Raw genomic sequence first — 24219 nt, 5'->3', positions numbered from 1 at the left:
TAAAAATACTTCATATGCTGTTTAAGTGCCAGGCACTATTCTAAATGCTTTTAATTTGTTATCCCATTTAATTTTGACAAGTTTATATTCTAGTGTCATGTTCAGTGTTATTCAGTATTTTTGCATGTATTGGATATCATATTATAAAAGTAAAGCAATACAGTAATCCATGTTTGTAGTAACATTAATAAGAAAGAATATAAAGAGGAAATATATAGACCATCTTTATCACGTTAATAAGTATTCAATGTACTGCTTGTTGGTATTTATTTCCTGATTTTATTTTATCACATTTCTTACACCTGAGCATATTGAGCTTTCTGATATTTAAAAATACTTTTCTGTTCTTAGGATACTGGTATCAGTGTCAGGAAAAGGGTAATAAAGATTCTAAGAGACATCTGTATTGAACAACCAACGTTTCCAAAAATTACAGAAATGTGTGTAAAAATGATTCGCAGAGTCAATGATGAAGAGGGCATTAAGGTAAGATGAAATGATGACTGTTTTAAAGTTCATTTTTCATTAACGTTTTAAAAAATTTAAATGTTTATTATAGCTAAATTTTGTAAAATGTGTAACTATGAAAAACCTTGACAAGGAAATCAACATTTTTAGATTATCAATTCAAAAATGACATCCATACATTTTTATTTCTAAATCTTGTATTAATAAAATCTGATCTTTCTCAACCAGTTCAATTATATTTAATGCCATTGTAGTGATTACATTATATGCAGCAAGTTTATTATCAAATTAAAGTTATTTTATTTTTTAAATGGTATGTACTTGGTTTTCTAAGTTAAATACTTTGTTGAAAGTATAAACCTCAGTTCATTCGTGAATTTATACGTATATGATGGTCTCAGTATTTTGTTTGTTTGTTTTGTTTTCTTTAACAGCTTCCCCCCCCCTCAAAAAAAAGTAAGAAAAATGTTTTTTAGTTTGATCAAAACATTTGTGGGGCACCTGGGTGTCTCTGTCATTAAGTGTCCAACTTTGGCTCAGGTCATGATCTCACAGTTTGTGAGTTCAAGCCCCGCGTTGGGGTCTATGCTGACAGTGCGAAGCCTGGAGCCCACTTCAGGTTCTGTGTCTCCCTCTCTCTCTGTGCCTCCCCTGCTCATGCTCAGTCTCTCTCTTTCTCTCAAAAATAGAATAAATATTTAAAAAAAAAAAAAACAACCTTTGTGTACTATGCAGATATCACCTATTTAAAATTTTTACCAATTGAAAAAGATTATAATTTTGAAAAATTAATTGATGATTGTTTTCAAAAATTGAGGAATTTGTGCCAAAAATTTCTGGTAGTTTGTGCTTTGATTCGTTATTTGTAGCTTTGTTTTTGGCTTTTTTTTTTTTTTTTTTTTTTTTTTCTTCATGAACAGAGATCATGCTCTACCAATAGAGCCAGCCAGGTGCCCCACCTTTGTTTTGGATTTTATTTTTTATTTTTTATTTAAAAAAAAATTTTTTTTAACGTTTATTTATTTTTGAGACAAAGACAGCATGAATGGGGGAGGGGCAGAGAGAGAGGGAGACTCAGAAGCAGGCTCCAGGCTCTGAGCCATCAGCCCAGAGCCCGATGCGGGGCTCGAACTCACAGACCGCGAGATCGTGACCTGAGCTGAAGTCGGACACTCAACCGACTGAACCACCCAGGCGCCGCTGTTTTGGATTTTAATGAGAATTTGGGATTGAGAATTTTGCCATGTTTGTTGTAGTTGTGTAGTTTGAAATTTTCTTTTTTCTAGAAATTAGTAAATGAAACATTCCAAAAACTCTGGTTTACTCCAACTCCACACAATGACAAAGAAGCAATGACGAGGAAAATTTTAAACATCACTGATGTGGTAAGGACTCGAACAAGGGTGTGGTCCCTGTGGGTACAAACCTAGTTGAGGCCTCCCTCTCTTACACAGAGAGAGACAATGATGAGATACTTGTTAATCTTGACATTTAATACTACAGTTGACCCTTCAACTGCACAGGTCCACTTATACATGGATTTTTTTTCAATAAGTACAGTATAGTACTGTAAATGTATTTTCTTTTACGATTTTTAAATAACATTTTCTTTTCTCCAGTTTACTGTAAAAATACAGTCTGTAATTCATATAACATATGTGTTAATCAACTTTATGTTATTGGTAAGTTTTCTGGTCATCAGTAGGTTATTAAAAGTTAAGTTTTTGGGGAATCAGAGTTATGTGCAGATTTTCAACTGTGCAGGGGGTCAGCATCCCTAACCCCTGCATTGTTCAAGGGTCAGTTGTACTTCCCTTACATTCTGGAGATACTCAAGGGATGCAAGGAAGATGAGATTGATGTTTCTGCATAGCCCTCCTTATTAGCATTTGTTGACTTAAGCGCTGATACTGAAATTCTCCAGATTCCTCCAGTGATTGAAAACTGACAGGGGAAGGAGAAGTAGATGAATAGGTAACAATAGCCCAGGGATAGCAGCCTAAAATGAGATAGTACTTTTCCAGAAAACGTGAATTAAGATTAGTTTCATTATGTTTAATTATACACATGAGCTATAAATATTTTTTGCCCAGAATACTTTTTATGTTTTGAACATAAATTTTCTATTATCAATTACAGATTTATATCTCTTTCACTCATATCTTTATATCTGCTATGTAGAAGGAAAATAATAAGCAAACATTTCTATTTGTGTTGTTTTAAACGTTACACGTGTTTCTGACCAGTACAAGTTACTATTCAAAATGTAACACCATGTTTTTAAGTTTCTATTTAAATTCCAGTTAGTTAACATACAGTGTAATACTAGTTTCAGTTGTACAATACAGTGATTGAACACTTCCATACGACACCTGGTGCTCATCACAAAAATGCACTCCTTAATCCCCATCACCTATTTCATTCCTCATCCCCCAACCCACTTTCCCTATAATATCGTATTTAACTTCAATATATTAAACTAATTTCTTGAATGTATTCTAAGATATTTTTAGAATAAAATTATTTAACATTGATAAATTATTGGCTTACTTAAAGAATAGTTTACTTTAAAATAATTTTTTTTAATTGAGACATTTATTTACCTCACACTAAATCATAGCAAAGTTTTTGTTTTTTGTTTTTCAGATTTTTAAGTAAATTCTTAATTTTGATAGTTTCACCATATTTTCCCACTTAGGTTGCAGCATGCAGAGATACTGGCTATGACTGGTTTGAGCAACTCCTTCAAAACGTGAGTGTTATTTTGACTCTTGATAACAGATAACATGAAATTTAATAGAAGGGCAGTTCTTTGTAGATTTTATGATTTAAAAGAACCTTTTCAGTTATTTTTAAGTATTTGCCTTTTGGTAGGGAAAATTTATTTCAGTTTATTAAGCTGAATGTTTTGGTTAATATCCCTATTTAAGCAATTATTCCACTGACTGTTATAAATAATTTTTCTAAATCAGTAGTTGAAATTCTATCTTCACTTCCTTCCAGATATTTTTTTTCTTATCCCTTTAATCTATATGATAGACATGAGATTTACAAACAGATTTAAAGATTGCATTAACTATATATTTGCATTATTTTGCTTGTTATGAAATGTGTAGAATTTCCTGTAATAGTGCAGAATTAAAGCATAATTAGTGTTCTTGAAAAATTTCATATATGGGAATATTTATCTCCCAATGAATTTTTTTATTTCACAAATTTTTAAATAGAAATACTCATCACCCAGCTTCAAGAACTGTCAGCATTTCCCTAGCCTTATTTCATCTCTAATCCCTCTCCTTTCGTTTTTTTATTATTATTTTCTGGCTGTAATACTTTTGAAGCAAATCTCATACTTTATATCATTTCACCATAAACGTTTTAGTATCTATCTCTAACAGAAATTACTGTAAAAAAATAACCAGAATATCATTATCATCTGTATCAAAACAAAGATTAATGTTATTCCCCCCAACTCTAATACTTATTTCAATGTTCATATTTCCCTAATCGTCTCAAAAATGCATTTGTATAGTTAGTTTGCAGTTGCTTTGGTTAATACGGCTCTTAGGTCTCTTAAATCTATGCTAGTCGATCCCTCACGCCCCCCTTTTCCTATAGAAATGGAAATGTGTTTTCCTATAGAATGTCCCACATTGTAGATTTCATGGATCTTTTCCTTCTAATGTCATTTAAGTTGTTCCTCTATTCACCATTTTTTTCTGTAAACTCTTCATTAGATCTAGAGCCTTAATAATATTGAAGTTCAATCTTGGGAGTAGGGGACAAGAATACTTCATAAATGATGCGAATAATACAGCGTCACAGTAGGAGGCACATAACGTTTAGTCATCCATTTTCAGTGATCTTTCAGTTTAGGTGTTGTCAACCTGGTGCACCTATTATAATGAGTCTATTCATTTTTTAATATTAGTGTGAGTGAATAGATTTGTATGCCTTTGTATTTCAATTTATCTTAATCATAATTCTTTTTGAAGTTTAGATTGTCCCATCTTTGCCCAGTGGTAGTCCCTCCAAGTTGGTCTTGTATCCTTTTGCTATAACCTTGTTACTCTTTTGTCACCTGGTTACTTTTTGCCTCTACAAGGTGACCTGACTTAACTTGTATATTTTCTGCCCCAAACCTGAAATCAGCCATTTTTCCAAAGAGCCCTAATCCCTTCAGGTAGAAGAATCTGGATGCCATGGATGTCCTTTGCTAATGGGTTATCATAGCTTTGGGCCTTTTCCAAAAGGTAGAGCTAGAAAACATGTCTTTTTTAGAAAGGTAAAAATAAATCAAGAATTTATATTGATTTTTTTTTAATTCAAATTTAAGATTATGAAAGTCTCCTTCTTTGATTGTATTATTCTTTCCTTTAGGCTAAAAATCTTAGTTCCAAAGGAAAGGAACATAATTTCTTATTTGCTTTGCCCAACTAATATTAACAGTAACATTATTGGATACAGTTTAAGATTTCTTTGCATTTATGTTTATGTATAGCCCACTAAAAATATATTATTAAGTCTATCTTGGGGTGCCTGGTAGGCTCAGTCAGTTATGCATCAAGTATTGATTTTGGCTGAGGTCATGATCTTTTAGTTGTGGGGTCAGGCTCCATGCTGGCAGTGCAGAGTCTGCTTGGGATTCTCTCTTTCCCCATCCCCCACTTATGCTCTCACTCTCAAAATTAAAAAAATAAACATTAAAAAAATACTTTAAAAAAATTAGTCTATCTTGAAATAAATTTTTTCTGTTATATCAACAATCTGCTGTCTAGTTAAGTCCATTTGTTTTTGTTCACTTCTGTATGTTTTGCAGTATTTTTAGTAATAAAACTAGCGATATTTTTAACAGTCAACCAAAATTGTTTTATTGAGGCACAATCAAGATAAATATAGAATATCACCCTTAAAAGCTTCTTCGTGCCTCTTTGTAATTGTTCCTCTTCCCTTGGCCATAGGAAACCACTGGTCTACTTTTTGTCGCTGCAGTTAATACCTTTTGTCCAATTTCATATCAGTGGAATCATGCAGCATGTAGTTTTTTGTGTGTTTGTCTTGTCTTTTAATTAACAGAATGTTGCTGGTATATTAATATTTTTATTGCTGGCTAGTATCAATAGTATAGATGTATTATAATCTCTTTATGAATTCACAAATTTATGGACTTTTGTGTTCCCAGTTTGGACTATTCTGAATAATGCTGCTAGGAATATTTGTGTGCCAAGTTCTTATGTGGATGTGTGTTTTCATATTTCTTGGGTAAATTCCTGAGTGATTGCTGGATCATGTGGTGAGTGAGAAACTGCCAGACTTTTTCCAAAATGGCTGATCCATTTTGCCTTTCTACCAGCAACATTCCATTTGCTCTACATTCTCACCAATACTCTTGGTTTTTGTCAGTATTTTTAAGTTTAGCCATCTGATGGTGTGGAGTAATATGTTGCTTTAAAAAAAATTTTAAGATGCCTTTTTTAAACATCTTCATGGTATTTGCTTATATTCTTCAATCTATGATATCTTAGGCTCTCTTCCTAAATCGTCTTCCATAAATCATCTTTTATTTCATAATTTTACATAATATATTTGGTATCATTTCCCTCCTAAGTCAAATAATTAGCTCTGTATTACAGAGCCTTGTAACTATCTTAGTTACATTTATGTCAGCCATTATTCCAAAGGGGACATAATAATTTCTAGAAGACTCTACAACCACATATTTCATTTAATAATTACAATAAATGAGTAAGAATTAATTGTAGCTGTCAGAAATGTCATTATTTAGTATTCCAAAAAAGGATCTAAGATAATATCTGTATATATTATTGGCAAATTGAAAACAGAAAGGAGATGACTAGATTTATAATCTCTTAGCAGTAAGTTTTATGTTTCTTATATCTTTACTTTCTAGTCTTCTTTAGCTAGTTGTTCATTCAGTCCTTTAATCCTTTCTCAGTATTATGTAACTTCTTTAGTTTCTGACAAGTTTAGTTTGCCAATGACACTGTGACTTTGTGATAGTTATTAGACTAGCAGAATTTAGTTTAATGAAAGAAGTAAAGCTAAAAAATATTTAATATAGATACACGTTAACAGAGACGTAACCACTCTTAATGGTTGTAGCAACATACATGCATAAATTTTGAGAGGCTAGGAAGAATATAGAGAATGTACTACTAGAAGAATCATTGGAAATTCTTGAGTCAAGAATAATTAGCACACATGGGGGCACCTGGCTGGCTCAGTTGATAGAGCATGTATCTCTTGATCTCAGGGTCATGAGTTTAAGCCCCATGTTGTGGGTAGAGTTTAAAAAAAAGTTGTTTTTTTAATTTTTAAATGATTATTTTTGAGAGAGAGAGAGAGAGTGCAAGCAGGGGAGTGGCACAGAGAGAGACACAGAATCTGAAGCAGTTTCCAGGCTCTGAGCAGTCAGCACAGAACCCAACACAGGGCTCAAGCCCATGAACCATGAGATCATGACCTGAGCCGAAGTTGAACGCTTAACCGACTGAGCCACCCGAGCACCAAACCCACCCCTTCTTTTTTTTTTTTCTTTTTAAAGAATAATGAGCACCAGATGCCTGGGTGGCTCATTCCATTCAGCATCTGACTCTTGATTTGGGCTCAGGTCATGATCTCACAGTTCATGGGATTGAGCCCCATGTCGGGCTCTGCACTGGCACCATACAGCCTACTTGAGATTCTCTCTCTTTCTCTCTCTCTGTGCCCCTCCCCTGCTTGCGTGCTCTCTCAAAAAATAAACGTTTTTCTAAAAAAGAATTAGCATACTTAACTATGTCCACATGAGCTCATTTACATATTCCATTCTCTTTAGTTTCTGCTATTTCTCATTTTTATTGTTTTTGTGTTGAGTGAGTTTCTTATAGGTCATTGATTTCCAATTCATGGAAGTTTTTTTATTTTTTCTTTCTTTCTTTCTTTCTTTCTTTTTTTTTTTTTTTTTTTTTTTTTTTTTTTTTTTTTTTTTTTAGGGAAACTTAGAGTACTATATGAAACACCTTCAAATTCAGACATGCCCCAAACTCTGTCTACCAACTAAATTTTGTTAGTATGCTATGTATACACACACTTTAAATATATGCAGATTTGTTCCCTATAATTTATAACCTTTAATGAATTCATAGTTTTAAAACTTTTAATGATTCCATAGGTTTTTGTCATTTTTCGATAGCACATAAAAGAAAAATTTCTATCATGAAAGTCCTTAGGTAGATAGATTTTTTTCTTTTTTCTAAACAGTAGTCCATTTAGTTTAAACCACTATGACAGGGTACACAGAAATTGAATTGATTTTCTAGTGCCACTCAATGGTCCTTTTTTAGTTTATAAGAAAATATAAGCAATGAAAAACCTTGAATAACCCATATTTCATGCATTCCTGGCCTTTGTAATCTAAAATGAGATCTCCTTAAAGTTTACAGTCAAAACTTTAACAACCAATGGATGATTAGGAAAACTAATATATTCATATAATTTAATAGTACTCCACATCATAAAGGAACAGACTACTGAAACATACAGCAACTTAGATGAATAATGAAAACATTACACAGAGTAAAGAAGACTTACACATAAGAGTCATATTCTGATTCCATTTATATGAAGTTCTAGGAGAGGCTAAAACTCATCTATATTGGAAAAACTCAAAGGAGTCGTTTCAGAGGGCCAGGAATTGACATGGAAGGGACATGTATTGGGTTCTCCAGAGAAGGAGAACCAATAGAATACTGAGAGGAGGAGAGAGAAAAGGATTTATTGCAAGGAATTGGTTCATTCAGTTATGGAGGCTGTCTGCAAGCTGGAGGCTTAGAAGAGCCCCTGGGTATAGTTTAGTTTGTATCTGAAGGCCTGAACCAGGGTAGCTGATGGTATAAATCCCAATTTGAGTGCAAGAGGAGACTGATGTCCCAACTCAGGTAGTCAGAGAATAGTTGATTTCCTCCTTTGTCTACCTTGTGTTCTATTCAGGCCCTCAGCCGATTGTGTGATGACCACCCACATTGGAGAGGGTGATCTGCTTTACTGAGTCCATGAATTCAGGTGCGAATCGCATCTAGAAACACCCTCACCAGTACTCAGAATTTTTTTTTTTTTAACCCAGAAGTGATGTTTAACCAAATAATCAGGTATCCCTTGACCTAGTCAAGTTGACACATAAAATTAACTATCACACATCCCCTTTGTCAACATGGCACCTGTGTATATCTCTTTAAACCATACTTCATTTCCAAATAACAACAATGAGATCATAGTTCCATCTAACATGATACAGCTATCCTGCATAGAACTGAAAATGCACTAACATCTTTCCCATAAGAAAAAGTAAAGTCCTTGAGTGATGTTTACTCTTCTCCTGATACCCAGTAACTTAAATACTATAATTAACGACACTTAACTACTATGATATGAAGTCCATACTTTTTATGTCATATGGTAGGGGAATAAAAGGGGAGAAAAAGTGAGCAGTGGGAGGGAGCCATGGTGTCAGACTGGGGTAAAAAAAGGCGGGGAGGGGGCGTTATTTGCTCTTTCTCCACTCCTCTTCTCTTCTCCTCTGTCTCTGGACACACACACACACACGCGCACACACACACACACACACACACACACACACACACACTATTCATAACAAAATAAGTAGGAAATGCTTATGACAACTAAAATTCTCACTTCTATACCTTGTAATGTGGTCATAGCTGCCTTCTTCTACTGCCTACTCTCTGTATTCCCTTCGCCTTCAACAAGTACCTCACCTGGTTTTCATTATGGTGGGGTGACCCATACCTTCATTCATGAAGGGTCTGTACCATTAGTAGTCCTGCCTGAATTGGGTTGTTATAGTTTTCCATTGTCTTTAATCACAGAAGATGGTAATTCTAAGAGTTGTCCTAAAGGATCTCCTGTATTCCAGACAGACTCTTCCTTACTTCCATTATAGAGTATTAGTCCAGTCTCTCCTTGGTAGTCAGGATCAGTCACTCCAGATAGTACCCTGATTCCTTTCTTTGTCTGTTGATTCAGAGGAATGAGGAGCCCAAAGTAGTTGTGTCACAGTCTTGACTTCCAGTTCAGTGGGATTATTGTTGTGTTTCCCAGTAGAAGCTCCTTTTGGAGCTAAGACCTATAGGTCAGCAAAGCATAAAGTTGCCAGAAGTGAAAATTTTGCTAGTGGGTCACTAGGAGTTAATTGTGAGTGATGCCCCTCCCATTTCCACCCCTTGAAAATTCCTAGACTGTGAATCCTGGTAATGGGCTAAACAGCGCCATATATTGGATGCTGATTCAGAGCATATAGAGCCTCCTGTAGAATCTTGCCTCATCCATGCAAGATATTGCCACCTATCTGGTGCTATACCTGAGTCTTGAAAAGGCCATTCCATGTTCTATCAAGCCAGCTCCTTGATTGATAAAAAGTAATGCTGTGTAGAATACCATGACAGTGGATAAGGCATTCTAATACAGCTACAAGTGGTAGTTTTGGCAGAAGCACTGCATGAAGAGAAGGCAAATCTGTATCCACCGTAAGCATCTGTTCCAGTAAGAACAAAATGCTGCCCCTTCCATTATGGAAATCTGCCAGTGTAATCAACGTGCTTACAAAGTAACTGACTGTTCATCCAGGGAATGGTTCAGTGGTTCCTCATCAGGGATTTGGTGTTGGTCTCTACTGCTGACAGATTGGCACTCAGCAGTGGCCATGGGCCAGCCACATTGGCCTTCCCGAACAGAAATCTGTGTTCCTGAATCCATGTGTAACCACCATCCCTGCCACCATGGACAGTTTGTTCATGAGTGCATTGAGCAAGAACAAGAGTAGTTGGGGAGAGAGGCTGATATCCTCAGAGAAGGTACCTACGGAATGAGTCCTCCAGTCCACTTGATTATTTAAATCCTCCTCTGCTGAGGTCATCTTTTGGTGAACATTCGTGTGGGACATAAATACCCTTATATTTTATATGCATTCAGAGATATCTATCCACATGCCTCTTTCCTAAATTTCCTTGTCACTAACTTTCTAATCATCTTCCTTCCAAGTCCCTAACCATCCAGCCAAACCATTGGCCATAGCCCATGAACCAATATGTAATCACATATCTGGTCATTCCTTCTTCCAAGCAAAGTGAATAGCCAGGTGCACTGCTCGTAGTTCTGTTCAGTGGGGGAATTTCCCTTCACCACTGTCCTTCAAGGATGTCCCAGACAGAGGCGATGGTGCTACAAAATGTCCACTTTGGAATGGTCCTACATATTGTGCAGACCCATTTATAAACCAGGCCTAAGTCTTCTCTTCCTTGTGAGTTGATCTCCGGGAATTCCCCACGAAGCCATAGGTACAGGCTGGAAGAGAGAAAGGCAAGTATAGCAGGAATAGGAACCCATAGACATTTGGGCTGCTTCTTCGTGTAATTTACTTATACCCTTTAGATGTGCTCTCACCCAGTCACATATATACCGCTTCTGTTTGATGCTGCTGCTGTGTGTACCCAATTTTATGTCTTGGTGAGTCAGGTAATACCCAGTTCATGATGGGCAACTCAGATCACATGGTAATTTGGTGGCTCATGGCTAAGCATTCAGTTATCTGCTAAGGCCCAGTAGAGGCCAAGAGCTCTTTTTCAAAAGGAGAGTAGTTATTCATGGAGGACGATAATGCTTTGCTCCAAAATCCTAAGGGCTTGTACTGCATGCAGTCCACCTATGGGGTCCTGCCAGAGACTTGAAACAGTATCCCTATCTGCCACTGACACTTAAAGTACCATTGGATCTATTGGATCATCTGACCCATGCTGCAGAACAACTTGCATAGCAGCCTGGATCTCTTGCACAGCCTTCTTCTGTTCTGGGCCCCTCTCAGCACAGGCAGCATCTTGGGTCACTCAGTAAATGAGCCAGAGTAATACACCCAAATGAGGAATTTGTTGCCTCCAAACTCCAAAGCCCACTAGCCATTGTGCCTCTTTTTTTTTGGTTATACATAGGAGACGCCAGATGCAACAACTTATCCTTCACTTTAGAAGGGATAGCTTAACAGAGCCCACACCACTAGGACCCCAGCAATTTCACTGAAATAGAAGAACCCTGAATTTTGTTGGATTTATTTCCCTACCCTCTGACACATACAAGTCTTATCAATAAGTCTAGAGTGGTTGCTACTTTTTGCTCACCAAGTATAGTCAGCATAATATCATCAATGTAATGAACCACTGTGATAATCTTATTAAAGGGAAAGGTAATCAAGATCCTGCAAACTGAATTATAACATAGGACTGGAGAGTTAATATACGCCCGAGGTAGGGCAGTGCAGTCAGTGTATTGCTGGCCTTGCCTGCTGATAGCAAAGTGCTTCTGGTGGGCTTTGATGGGGATGGAGAAAAAAGCATCTGCCAGAAGGTGCCAGGTAACCAAAGAATGTATTAATTTGCTCAAGTAATAATACCTTATCTGGTACAGCAGCTGCAGTTGGAATCACTACCCGTTAAGCTTATGTGAATCCACTGTCATTCCCCAAGATCCATCTGTCTACTGCCCAGGCCAAATGAGCGAGCTGAATGAGAATCTGGTGGGAATTATCATCCTTGCATCCTTCCAGTCTTTGATGATAGCACTAATCTCAATAGTCCCTGGTGTAATGTAGTATTTTGACTTACTATTTTCCTGGTTCATGGTTTCCACTTGGCCTTTCCCACCGTAATAACCCTCACTACACAGATCAAAGAACCAATGTAGGAATTCTGTCAACTGCTGAGTATATTTATTCCAATTTTGTGTTTTGGTACTTGGAAATAATCATAAGATGAGTTTGGGGATCCACTGGACTCACTCTGAAACAGACAAGAGTTATACCTCCATTGACCACCAGACCTCTAATCACCCACCCTTCACTCTGAGCCACAGCGATCTTTAGGGTCTCTTGGAATTAGTGTCAGTTCAGAACCAGCATCTAATAATCCCTAAAAGGTCTGATAATTTCCTTTTCTCCAATGTACAGTTAACCTGATAAAGGACCATAGGTCCTTTTGGGGAAAGTTGGGGAAAAGATTAACAGTATATTTTCCATAGAGTATGGGACTCCTTCCTCAAGAGGATTTCTCAGAGAATGCTATGGAATGTTTATATGTCTCCAAACTTCATATGTTGAAGCTTAATCCCTAGTGTGATATTAGGAAGTGGAGCTTTTGAGAGATCATTAGGTAATGAGGGTGGAGCCAGCATGAATCAGAATAGTACCCTCCTAAGAAGAGACACAAGAGAGATCTGTCTGCTCTCTGCCAAATGAGGACATAAGAAAACAGCCATCTGCAAGCCAGAATGAGGATCTTCATCGGAATATGCTGGCACCTTGATTCCAGAACTATGAGAAATAAATTTCTCATACCACCTAGTATGTGGTATTTGTTATAGCAGCAAAGACAGAAATTGGAAGCTAAGACCAAGCTAAGACAGAAATTGGAACCAAAAGTAAGATGCTGCTGAAACAAATAATGTGAAAGTGGCTTTGGAATTGGGTAATCAGTAGAGACTAGCAAAGTTTTGAGGTGCATACTAGAAGAAGCTGATACCGCTATGAAGAGACATTTAAAGGCAGTTCTGATGAGGGCTCAGAGAGAAAAGAAGCTGTAGGGAAAGCTTTTGTCTTCTTAGAGAATAAATACAATCTTGTACAGAATGTTGGTAGAAATATGGACAGTAAAGGCCATTTTGATAAGGTCTCAGGTAGAAATGAGGAACTTGCTATTGGACAACAGAGAAAAGGCAGTCCTTGTTATAAAGAGGCAAAGAACTTGGCTGAGCTGTGTTCTTGTTCTAGTGTTTTGTGAAAGGTAGAACTTCAAGCATGAAATTGGATATTTAGCTGAGGAGATTTCTAAGTAAAGTGTTTAAGGAGCAGTTTCGTTTCTGTTTATAATCAAATACCGTCTCTGTCAACCAGTGAATGGATAAAAATAATGATATAGCCTCACAATTTAATAGTATTCACATCGTAAAGAAACAAACTGATGATACATACAACTTGAGCACAATAAAAATATTATGCAGAGTGAAGGAAGCCTTACACAGAACAGTACATATTCTGATTCCATCTATATGAAGTTCTAGGAGAGGCAAAATTAATCTGTATCTGAAAAACTCAGAAGAGCGATTGCTGGATTCAGAGATTGACTGGAAAGTAACATGAAGGAACTTTCTTTTTTTCTTTCTTTCTTTCTTTCTTTCTTTCTTTCTTTCTTTCTTTCTTTCTTTCTCTCTCTCTCTCTCTCTCTCTCTCTTTCTCTCTCTTTCTTTCTTTCTTTCTTTCTTTCTTTCTTTCTTTCTTTCTTTCTTTCTTTCTTTCCTTTTTAATGTTTTATTTTTCAGAGAGACAGAGAGGGAGTGGGGGAGGGGCAGAGAGAGAGGGAGACGCAGCAAAGCAGGCTCTAGGCTCCAGACTGTCAGCATAGAGCCCTATGTGGGGCTCAACCCCATGAACTGTGAGATCATGACCTGAGCCGAAGTCAGGCGCATAACTGACTGAGCCACCCAGGTGCCCCAACATGAGGGAATTTTCAGGGATAATGGTAATGGTCTATATTAGTGGTTCTAAAAGTTACTGAAATTACCTGCAACTTGTTAGAAATATGAGTTCTAAGGCTTTACCTCAATAACTCTAAGGTGGGCCCATCATTCTGTGTTTTAATGGTCTCTCCAGATGATTCTGATATAAGCTAAAGATGTAGATCACTGTTCTGTATTTTTTTTTTTTTTTTAAGTAAGCTTCACACCTAGCATGGAACCCAGCATAGGGCTTGAACTCACAATCCTGAGATCAAGACCTGAGCTGAGATCAAGAGTTGGACACATAACCAACTGAACCACCCAGGCGCCCCTTTTAATGTTTTTTGTTTTTTTATGATCTGTATCCTGATAGGAGTTTGAGTTGTAATGATGAATGCACTTAACAAAACTGAGCAAATATATAAGTCATTTCATGTAAATTTTATCTTGAAAGGGAAAAGGAGGGGGGGAGTATATTGTCTACAATTTACTTTGAAATGTATCAAAAATAAGATGTATAAAGATGTGTGTGTGTGTGCACACATCTTTTTATGTATATACATGCATTTATGCATGTGTAAGTGTAATGCTGGTTTAACATCAGTGTGTGTGTGTGTGTGTGTGTGTGTGTGTGTGTGTGTGTGTGTGTGTGTGTGTGTGATTTAACACTAAAGAAGAAGAAATAAGTAGTCATTTCAGGGACACAGGGAAAATTTTTGATAACATTTAATGCCTTTGAATGATAACTTCCAATAAGCTCGGAATAAAATATGACAGTAACTACAAACTAAAATGAAAATCATGCAAAATGGAAAAATGTTCAGCGAGATCTCATAAAAAAAGAAAAAAAAATAGTCATCAGGGGCCCCTGGCTGGCTCAGTAGAGCATGTGGCTCTTGATCTCAGGGTCATGAGTTCGAGCCCCACATTGGGTGTGGAGCCTGCTTAAAAAAAAGAAGAAGAAAAAGAAGAATACCATAAAAAATGAAAAAGAAAGGAAAAAAATAGTCATAGATATGTTGAGATGATTGTAAAATATATGTGGAAAAGCAAAGAACTGAAGACAGTTGTCATGTCTGAAAATGCAGGAGCACTACCTTGCCTAACCAAATATAAGGACTCAGTTTTAAGGATACAGTAGTTAAGATAGTGTGGTACTAAATGGACCAAAGGAACAAGATGCAGAGCCCAGAAATCAGCCTCCACATAGAAGGGGTATACTTACTATAAAACAAAAGTGGCACTGCAGTTAATGGGGAGAAAGATAGACTTATCAGTAAATAGGGCTGGGAAAATTGGCTTATCCATAAGGAATTTTTTTTTTTTTTTTAGATAGAACTACCTTATGACCCAGCAGTTGTACTGCTAGGAATTTATCCAAAATATACAGAAATGCTGATTTGAAGGGGCCCATGTACCCCAGTGTTTTATAGCAGCACTATCAACAGTCACCAAATTATGGAAAGAGCCCAAATGTCCATTACCTGACGAATGGATAAAGAAGATGCGGTGTGTACACACACACACACACAATGGAATACTACTTAGTGATGAAAAAGAATGAAATCTTGCCATTTGCAACAACATGGGTGGAACTGGAGGATACTATGCTAAGCAAAATAGAGAAAGATATATGATTTCACCCGTGGAATTTGAGAATCTCAACAGATGATCATAAGGGAAGGAAAAATAAGATAAAAACAGGGAGGCAAACCATTAAGAGACTCTTAAGTATAAAGAACAAACAGGATTGCTGGGCAGGGGGTGTTGAATGGGTAACAGGCGTTACTGAGGATACTTTTTGAGGGCCGGGTGTCATATGTAAGAGATGAATCACTGGGTTCTATTTCCGAAGCCAAAACTACACTGTATGTTAACTAACCTGAATATAAATTAAAAAAGAAAGAATTGATTGCTACTTTAACTCAGTAATCACATCATATTAGATTAAAGAAAATCTTTAAAACTTTTAGAAGAAAATATATGTGAATATATTTTTGACCTTTCTGTAGGGAAAGATTTCTAAAGGATTTCTTAAACAAGTTCCAAAACCATTAACCTTAAAAGATTGATGAATTTCATTGCATTAGAATGAAGTACAATTTTTTAATCAAAAGACATCTTAACACAAGTCACAAACTAGGAAATGATATTTGATACACATGTGTAAGAAAGGATCCTTAGAGTATGTGAAGAACTCCTCTCCTACAAATCGACATAATTTTCCAAGTAGGAAAATAGGTAAAAGTCATGATTAGGCATTTCATACAAGAAATAGCATATATGGCCTATAGGGTGTTCAACCTCGTTATTAATATGGGAAATACAAATCAGCACTATATCTTACACCCATTTCATTGGCAAAAATTGAGAAATCAGGTGATAGCAAATGAGGGAGAAGACATGGATTAAACATATCTCTTTACTACTAACTGAGAAAATACAACCAAATTGAAAAAATATAGCATTATTTCATAAAGTTAACATTTATATATCCTGTGACCTAGCAGTTCCACTTGAAGGTATATACCCAAGAAAACCTCGCATATGTGTGCCAGGAGACAGATAAAAAGAGTGCTCGTGCTAGTGCCACTAAAAAAGTGTAATTAACCTGTCTTCAGAATAGATCAATTAATTGCAATATTGACACACAGTAGCTATTGTATAGCAGTTCAAATGAATAAAATGTAGTCATTTGCAACAACCTGGATTACAGTTAGGGACATAATGTTGAGTGAACAAGGCAAGACTACAGAAGACTACGTCCACTATAATACCTTTTAGAAAGTTGAAAATGAAGCAAAATTATGAACAGTATACAGCTGACACCATTTTTTAAGCAAAAAAAAATTATAAAATTCCTGATAATGGTTACCTTGAAGTGAAACAGAAAGATGGAATAAGGGAAAGGGGAGTGCATTGGGAAATAAAGGTTTATGGAAATGTTTTTGAGTTGGGTTCACAGTAAGTAAATCACTTAAAAGGGCACATAGCAATATGTATTTATACTATTGTGTACACTTTATATCTTGGAGATGAAAAAACAAGAGGGGATTATTTTCTGCTCCTGCCTGGAAGAGGCTAGCATGCAGTTTTAATAGCTGCTTAAGGAATTGAGTTATAGAGCAGGACAAGGAGAATTTGCTGTACAGAGAAAAAACTAAAAATTGAAATTTTCTTTCTTTCTTTAAATTGAAGAGGATGAGGGCAGTGTATGCATTATGTTATTCTGATTGCTGTCAACTGTTTGAATCATTCATGCATCTTGTAGTGAAGGTTTAAACTTGAGCTTTCCAATATTAGCCACATGTGTTTTTTAAACTTAATTTGAATTTTTATTTGTATTTAATTTTAACTCCTCAGGCGTACTAGCCACATTTCATGTGTTCAGTAGCTGCATTTGTCTTGTGGCAACCATATTGGACAGCACAGATACAGAACATTTCCATCACTGCAGCAAGTTATATTGGACAGCACTGGAACTCTTCATGAAAATCACATATACACTTCAACTTCTTTATAGCCCAAAGTTGTATTTGCTAATCTGTATTAAGAAAACATATACCTTAGATGACTTTACAACTGACCTGTGCTTGTAAAAGTTTGAATTGGTTTTACTTTTTGGCCATAGTTAGACCGATCTTTTCTCCTCATCTCATCATTCCCAACACTTTTCTAACATTGTTTATTCATAGTTTGGCAAAGGATAATACAGAAAAGAAATCTAGCCTTATGTTTTACAATTTTATAATTTTAAAATTTAAGATGCAATTCAGATGACGTTATAATTATATAGAAAGTATAATTAACTCTTACTTTTTTGAGATATCAAAGGATTTGAAATAATGAGGAATAGAATTCTAATTCTTTAAAATATTTCAACTAGCATTGGGCATTAAGGAAGGTCACCTTTCTCATTTCTCTCATATCGTACCTCAGTTCCTACACACAGCAATTTAAATACTCCATACTAACATTGCTTGAAAGTATTTATAAATTACTGGTTTTAAGATATTTTAAAACATTTGCTATATATTTTTGTTTATTTGCATTTTCCATATTGTTAATGACAAATTGAAAAGCTTATTATGGACACATTTAATGCGTTTATATTATTATTGCCTAATGAATAATTATACTGGGATTTTTTTTTTATATATATACATATATAGTTGTTGAAGTCCGAAGAGGATTCCTCATATAAACCTGTGAAGAAAGCTTGTACTCAACTTGTTGATAACCTAGTTGAGCACATTCTTAAATATGAGGAATCTCTAGCTGGTAAGACATTTTATATATTGGTCATTAAGTTGATTTTATAAGATATTTTAAAATACTTTGGGCACATTTCTCAATTTTGCCTCTGGTTCTGCTTAGCCTAATAATTAACTACTTCACTTTTAAATGAAGGTGGGGTTTTTTTGTTTGGTTGGTTTTTTTTTTTGTGTTGTTGTTCATTTGGTGTTACATCCTAGATTATATTGTTTAGGTTAACTAAGATTACCTAGAGCAGTATAATAAAAGCCTAGGCCTCATCTCTTCTACATTATCTTTTAGATGTCATGTTGTACAGACGTAAAAGTCCAGGGGCTAATATATATTTAGTTAGTTGCACTCATCCTAAAACTGTTTGGTATCTTTTAAATGATAAAAAACTTTCTCTCAAAATGAAACTGTTTTAACTATTATAAAAATGTTTTTAAAAGATTTGTAGTACATTCCTAATATCATTTATAATTGTTATGTAAAATGTGCTTAATCTTGAGCTAGATAAAGCAGCTAATATTTTTTAAATTGACAAATTCCTTAAATGCTTAATATTTTATATTATCTATTACATTATTTAACAGTCACAAATCTGAAGCTATTAATCAGATTATAAGTAAATATATAAAACTGTAAAAGCTATAATTGATAATCTCTTACTTAAAGCACCCAAGACTAACATTACTTCCCATCTCCTAATGTACATTGATGAGGAACACTAGTCAGCCTTGGTCATCCTCCAGAATTGGGGGCCAGTTGCCTCTTGCAGAGGTACCATGATGGCACCTAAGGAAATTGGTGGTATCTTTTATATTTTTATGCCTTTTTTTTCTTTAACTTTTTTTTTCATTTTCCATGTGTACCTCTTTTTCTTTTTATCTCCTAGTTCTGTTTCCCTTATTTTTGCCTCTCCTAGATTTTAAGGGTGATACTGTTGTCACTTAATGTTGAAAATTGTTAATCTCTTCTAAAAACTAATTTGCCTCCTAAGAACCATTGTATCTCCTAACTAACAGCATTTTCCTCCCACTGGAGCAGCAGTGGGTTTACCTTTCTGATGTAGCCCTGGTCCAGCTTCTTAATTTGTCACTCCAGTCTTTTAACATTCTTCTCCCGCTGCAGCTTTGCTTTTTTCCCAGTGCCTTCAAACACGGTATCACCTCAGCTAAATTGCTTTTGTCCTGCTTTGCTAACTTGCCCATACTGACTTCCATCCATTTTTAGATACAAGAAACACCATGTTTATTCCCAAAAGCCCATTCCTAAACTTCTTAACTCATTCTATTTTTTTTAACTTCAGTCCTCCACCACTCAGTGTAAAATTTGCCTTGCATAGTGGAGCCTCTTTGGTCTTTTATTCTTAATGTATGTAATATGTATAATAAAAAAAAATGTAGGAAGTCTAGTATCATAAGAAATGCTAATCTTTTATTGAAGTATGTACTGAATCAGTTCAGGGGATAATATTGAGTAATTTAAATAATCTGTATAATTTCCACTGCCTTGTCGTATTTTAGTATCTTATTTCTCTGTTTTTCCAGACTCTGACAATAAAGGTGTGAATTCTGGAAGATTGGTAGCTTGCATAACCACTTTGTTCTTATTCAGCAAAATAAGACCTCAGCTCATGGTTAAGCATGCCATGACTATGCAGCCATACCTTACCACTAAATGTAGTGTAAGTATAGAGCTGTCCTCTTTTTTTATGTCTTACCATGTAGTATTTTAAATTTAGAATTCACATTGTGTCATCCACATTTTAAATGATCGACTGTGTCATGTACTCAAATATATGTTCTAATATTTGTGGCAAGTTATATAAGACATCATTTTTCTGATATATTAAAAATGAAGTTCTGACTTCATTTCTCCATAACCTCCTCAAGTTAAATGCTTTTTAAATGCTTCCTAAATGTTGTAACTATTGTTAAGACCTCAAGAGTGAATGAGGCAGACTTCCTCTCACTCAGAAATTTACTCTTTTAGATTCTGAATTTGCTTTTCATTTGTCATTTCAGTATATTTTGAGTATATTTATTTTCTAATACATCAGTAGGTTGAATATGGAAAATCTAGTATATCAGAGATGTTAGGTGGCTGTTTTAAATTAATATTGCACATACTCTGTTATTCTAAGATAAAATGTGAAAATCAAATAAAACATTGCTTATATAAAATAATCCAGCAGTTTATATGACAGCATGGTGAGTTAAATGGCTTGTTAACAAACACTAAATTTTGAAATATTCTAAAAACTTTAAAATGTAAAGTTTCTTTTACTTACTATGTCCCCAGTGTTCCTAAGGAGCTAATTTTAACTGTTTTCTCTACAAGATTTGTTTTGCTGCTGTGGTCGGGTTTTCTGGTGATCTAAATTAGGAAGTTCTAGATGAAAAACCTCAGGATGTCCTGAGAAATTTTAAGAACCAGAAGATAAATATGTATAAAAACAACATTATAATAATTTCTGAGACCCTAATTCTATCTTTAGGGTTTGTATTAAATTCAGAAATAAATTGATTAATATGTATTCTATGGCCAATAATAATGGCTAATATTTATTGAACACAGTGCCAAATACAGTGAAAAATTTTACGTACATTATATCATTTACCTTGTGAAGTATTATCATTATTATCTCAGCTTTACAGATAAGGAACTGAAGTTTTGAGAATATAAATAACTAGCCCAGTATCACACAGCTGACCAGTCCCAAAGCTAGAATTCAACCCCATGTCTGTTTGCTTCTAGGACTATAACGAAACTTGCATAAATGGCCCTTGTTTGAATCAGTATTTTTTTTTTTTTTTAGCAAGATTACTTTGAAAACATTTTGTGTAATCTCTGTGTGTGTGTGTGTGTGTGTGTGTGCGAGTGCGCACACTCGCATGCAGACATACATAAATGTTCTTTTTATCATGTCAGATGGGTAATGTGCCAAGGTCGTAACAAGGTTTGAGAGGCACATTTCACATAATAGCATGAACACCCAATCATCACACTTATGAACTACAAAAGGATCTATAAATATATTTTTATTTGACCCTGTAGGTATGCCAAAAGGAAGGATGAATGTTAGAAAGTTTTATACACGCACATGAAGTTTTTATATAAATAAGGCCATCTCCTATGTGTTAGACACATTTAAATGTTTGGTTTTTGTACCCTACCTCCATCTTTATTCTTCTTCACCTCAGGAGAAACAACCTGGATTATCCTACATACTATATCCATGCTTCTGTAATTGTGCACATGCACACATATATAACTGGTTGACTGGGTTTTTAAAAATCAGGTTATGGAGTGCCTAGGTGGTTCAGATAGTTAAGGGTCAGACTCTTGATTTCGGCTCAGGTCATGATCTCATGATTCATGGGATCCAGCCCTGTGTCGGGCTCTGGGCTGAAGGTGCAGAGCCTGCTTGGGATTCTCTCTCCCTCTCTCTCCCTCTGCCCCTCTTCCACTCATGCTCTCTGACTCTCTCAAAATAAATAAACTTTAAAGAATCCGATTATGTTATATACCTGTCGTACATATACGTATTGTATGTGTATAGATTACCCATTTTATGGATATTCTATGATACATTTAACCATTTCCCAATTTGGCAGATATTTACATTGTTTCCTATTGATAGGGACTACAAAACAATTCCTTAACAAACATTCCTATTCATATACCTTTAAATACTGGTGCTTTTTATTCTTTGGGATACATCCTACGGGATGGACTTGCTAGATGAAGGGAATGTTCTTTTGGTTCTGGTTTTGGGTTTTTAATAGATTTTTCCTGATTGCTGGTGGACTTGTTTTAGAGCCTCTTTGGAAACCAGTGAAGGACCATCTGTGTCATTTTTACACTCTTTGCCAGTCAGGTGCAAAGCAATAGTTCATTTTGCTTCATTTTCCCTTCCTTGATTTCCAAGAAGATTGAGCATCTTTTTTATGATATTAACCAATTGTACTTAATTATCTGTGATTTGACTGTATGTGTACATGTATATTTATACGTCATTTGACCATTTTACCTTTGAATTGGTGGGGCTCTTTTTCTTTCCTTTTTTTGAAACTCTTTAGTCTAAATTTTTTAGATGTTGAAACATCTTATGTTATAATCATTTCAGATATTTATCTTCATATTATGTTCTTTTGTCCTTTTCTTTCACGATTTCCGTCTTTAAATTCTTCTTCTAGATTTTAAGATACTTCTTTTACTTGATTTTCTAGGCTGATAAGAGTAATTCAAAGTAAAATTTTAGCTGTTAGATGAATTTATTTTGACAAAAACTCTTCGCTCCCTAGACCCACTGTAACTCATCCCTTGTTGCTTAAAGCACGTGGGAGTGGGAGACAGCAAGGAACGACAAGGTTTCTGTGCTACTTAGAAGTACTCATCTTACTTATTTTTTTTACTTAATCCTATGGGTATGATGAGAGGATGGATGAATGTCAGGTGGGCACGTGTTAATCAGCTCAAAAAAGTTCAAAATGAATGTCAGTAACCTGTTGCTAAGAATAAAAGAGTGATTAACTTGACTAAATAAAAACATATATTGAATGTCTTACTTCACAAAAATAACTAGTAACTGGTTGCCTTGGGGCAGGGGTGCTGGGTAACAAGAGGATAGGGGAGTGGGAAAGAGATTTTTTTTTTTTTTGGAAAGAGACTTTATTATAAATTCTTTAATAAACTTTTGGTTTTTTTAAATATTCTGCCTATTTTTTAAACTGCTTAGTTTTTAATAAAAGTTTTAAACTTTTTTAATATTAAAATTTAATTTTTCAAATTTTAAAATAAAGAAGTCTTATATCTAGTTCTGGGATTCTGTATTTTCATCTGTCATAAAAAGGGTTAACAGAAGACTTCTCAACCTGAGCACAATTGACATTTAGGATTGGATTATTATTCTTTGTTGTCAAGAACTGTTCTGAGCATTACAGGATGTTTGTCAGCATCCTTGGCCTCTGTCCACTGGATGCCATTAGTACCCCCCAACTCCCCTCTTGGGGCAACAAAAATGTCTCCAGACATTGCCAGATACCCCATGGGGACACACTCACCTCCAGTTGAGAACTACTAAGTTAACATACTCCAGTTTGAAAAATACTGATCTTAAAAAACAGTATCAGTCTTGGTAAAATACTCAGTTAAGAGTTAAACATCTTTGTTCAGAATTGGCTTGTGTTAACGTTTTCGGGGAAAAAAAGAATAACTGTACCATTGTGATTAAGTGACTGAGAGGTTACATGGTAACTTAGTGGCAGAGCTAGAATCCAGGTTCCTGATACTGGCTTATGCTCTTCCTTACGTAGATTAAAAAAACTTTTTAAGTCTTTTTTTGGGACACCTGGGTGGCTCAGTTAAGTGTCCGGCTTTTGGTCTCATGTCAGGTCATGATCTCACAGTTCATGAGATCAAGCCCTGAATTAGGCTGTGCGCTGACAGCACAGAACTTGCTTGGGATTCTCTGTTTCCCTCTCCCTCCCTCCCCTGCCGCCATCCCTGCCCCACTCACTCATTCTCTCTCTCTCTCTCTCTCAAAATAAACATTAAAAGAAAAGCATCTGGTAGTCTTTTTTTTTTTTAACTGAAACTTGACATTCATAATACCTCAACCCTCAAATTCATAAAAGTGTATAAACTTTCTTGTCAGACTCTGATATTCATAAAACACTGATTTTATCCTTGTAGACACAAAATGATTTCATGGTTATCTGCAATGTTGCAAAAATCCTGGAGCTGGTTGTACCACTGATGGAGCATCCAAGTGAAACTTTCCTTGCTACTATTGAAGAAGATTTAATGAAGCTTATCATCAAATATGGCATGACTGTAAGTATTTAGTGTACCGTCTCTATTGATTAGTATAAAATTCACAAATGCTAGCTAAATCATATGGTTTACTTTTGTCTTTAACTCTTGCCTAAA

General features: G+C 35.4%; 1 protein-coding gene and 1 non-coding gene across 6 annotated transcripts in view; one reads left to right on the top strand and one right to left on the bottom strand.

The window, feature by feature from the left end:
- Window positions 1–24219, top strand: part of NIPBL (NIPBL cohesin loading factor) — a 200364-nt gene that overhangs the window by 157145 nt on the left and 19000 nt on the right. For all 5 annotated transcript variants that reach the window (XM_023239001.2, XM_045038081.1, XM_045038085.1 and 2 more), the window contains 6 exons: window positions 352–486; window positions 1755–1853; window positions 3167–3220; window positions 18198–18306; window positions 19833–19969; window positions 23983–24123. In XM_023239001.2, the coding sequence (XP_023094769.1) occupies window positions 352–486; window positions 1755–1853; window positions 3167–3220; window positions 18198–18306; window positions 19833–19969; window positions 23983–24123 (675 nt within the window). The remainder of the gene's footprint in view (window positions 1–351; window positions 487–1754; window positions 1854–3166; window positions 3221–18197; window positions 18307–19832; window positions 19970–23982; window positions 24124–24219) is intronic.
- Window positions 21211–21312, bottom strand: LOC111557040. Its single transcript, XR_002736788.1, has one exon. It is a non-coding gene; the product is annotated as a small nucleolar RNA U13 (small nucleolar RNA).

The sequence above is a fragment of the Felis catus genome, chromosome A1 (genome assembly GCF_018350175.1).
Source record: "Felis catus isolate Fca126 chromosome A1, F.catus_Fca126_mat1.0, whole genome shotgun sequence".
Lineage (NCBI taxonomy): Eukaryota > Metazoa > Chordata > Mammalia > Carnivora > Felidae > Felis > Felis catus.
This window is presented reverse-complemented; position numbering and strand designations above follow the sequence as displayed.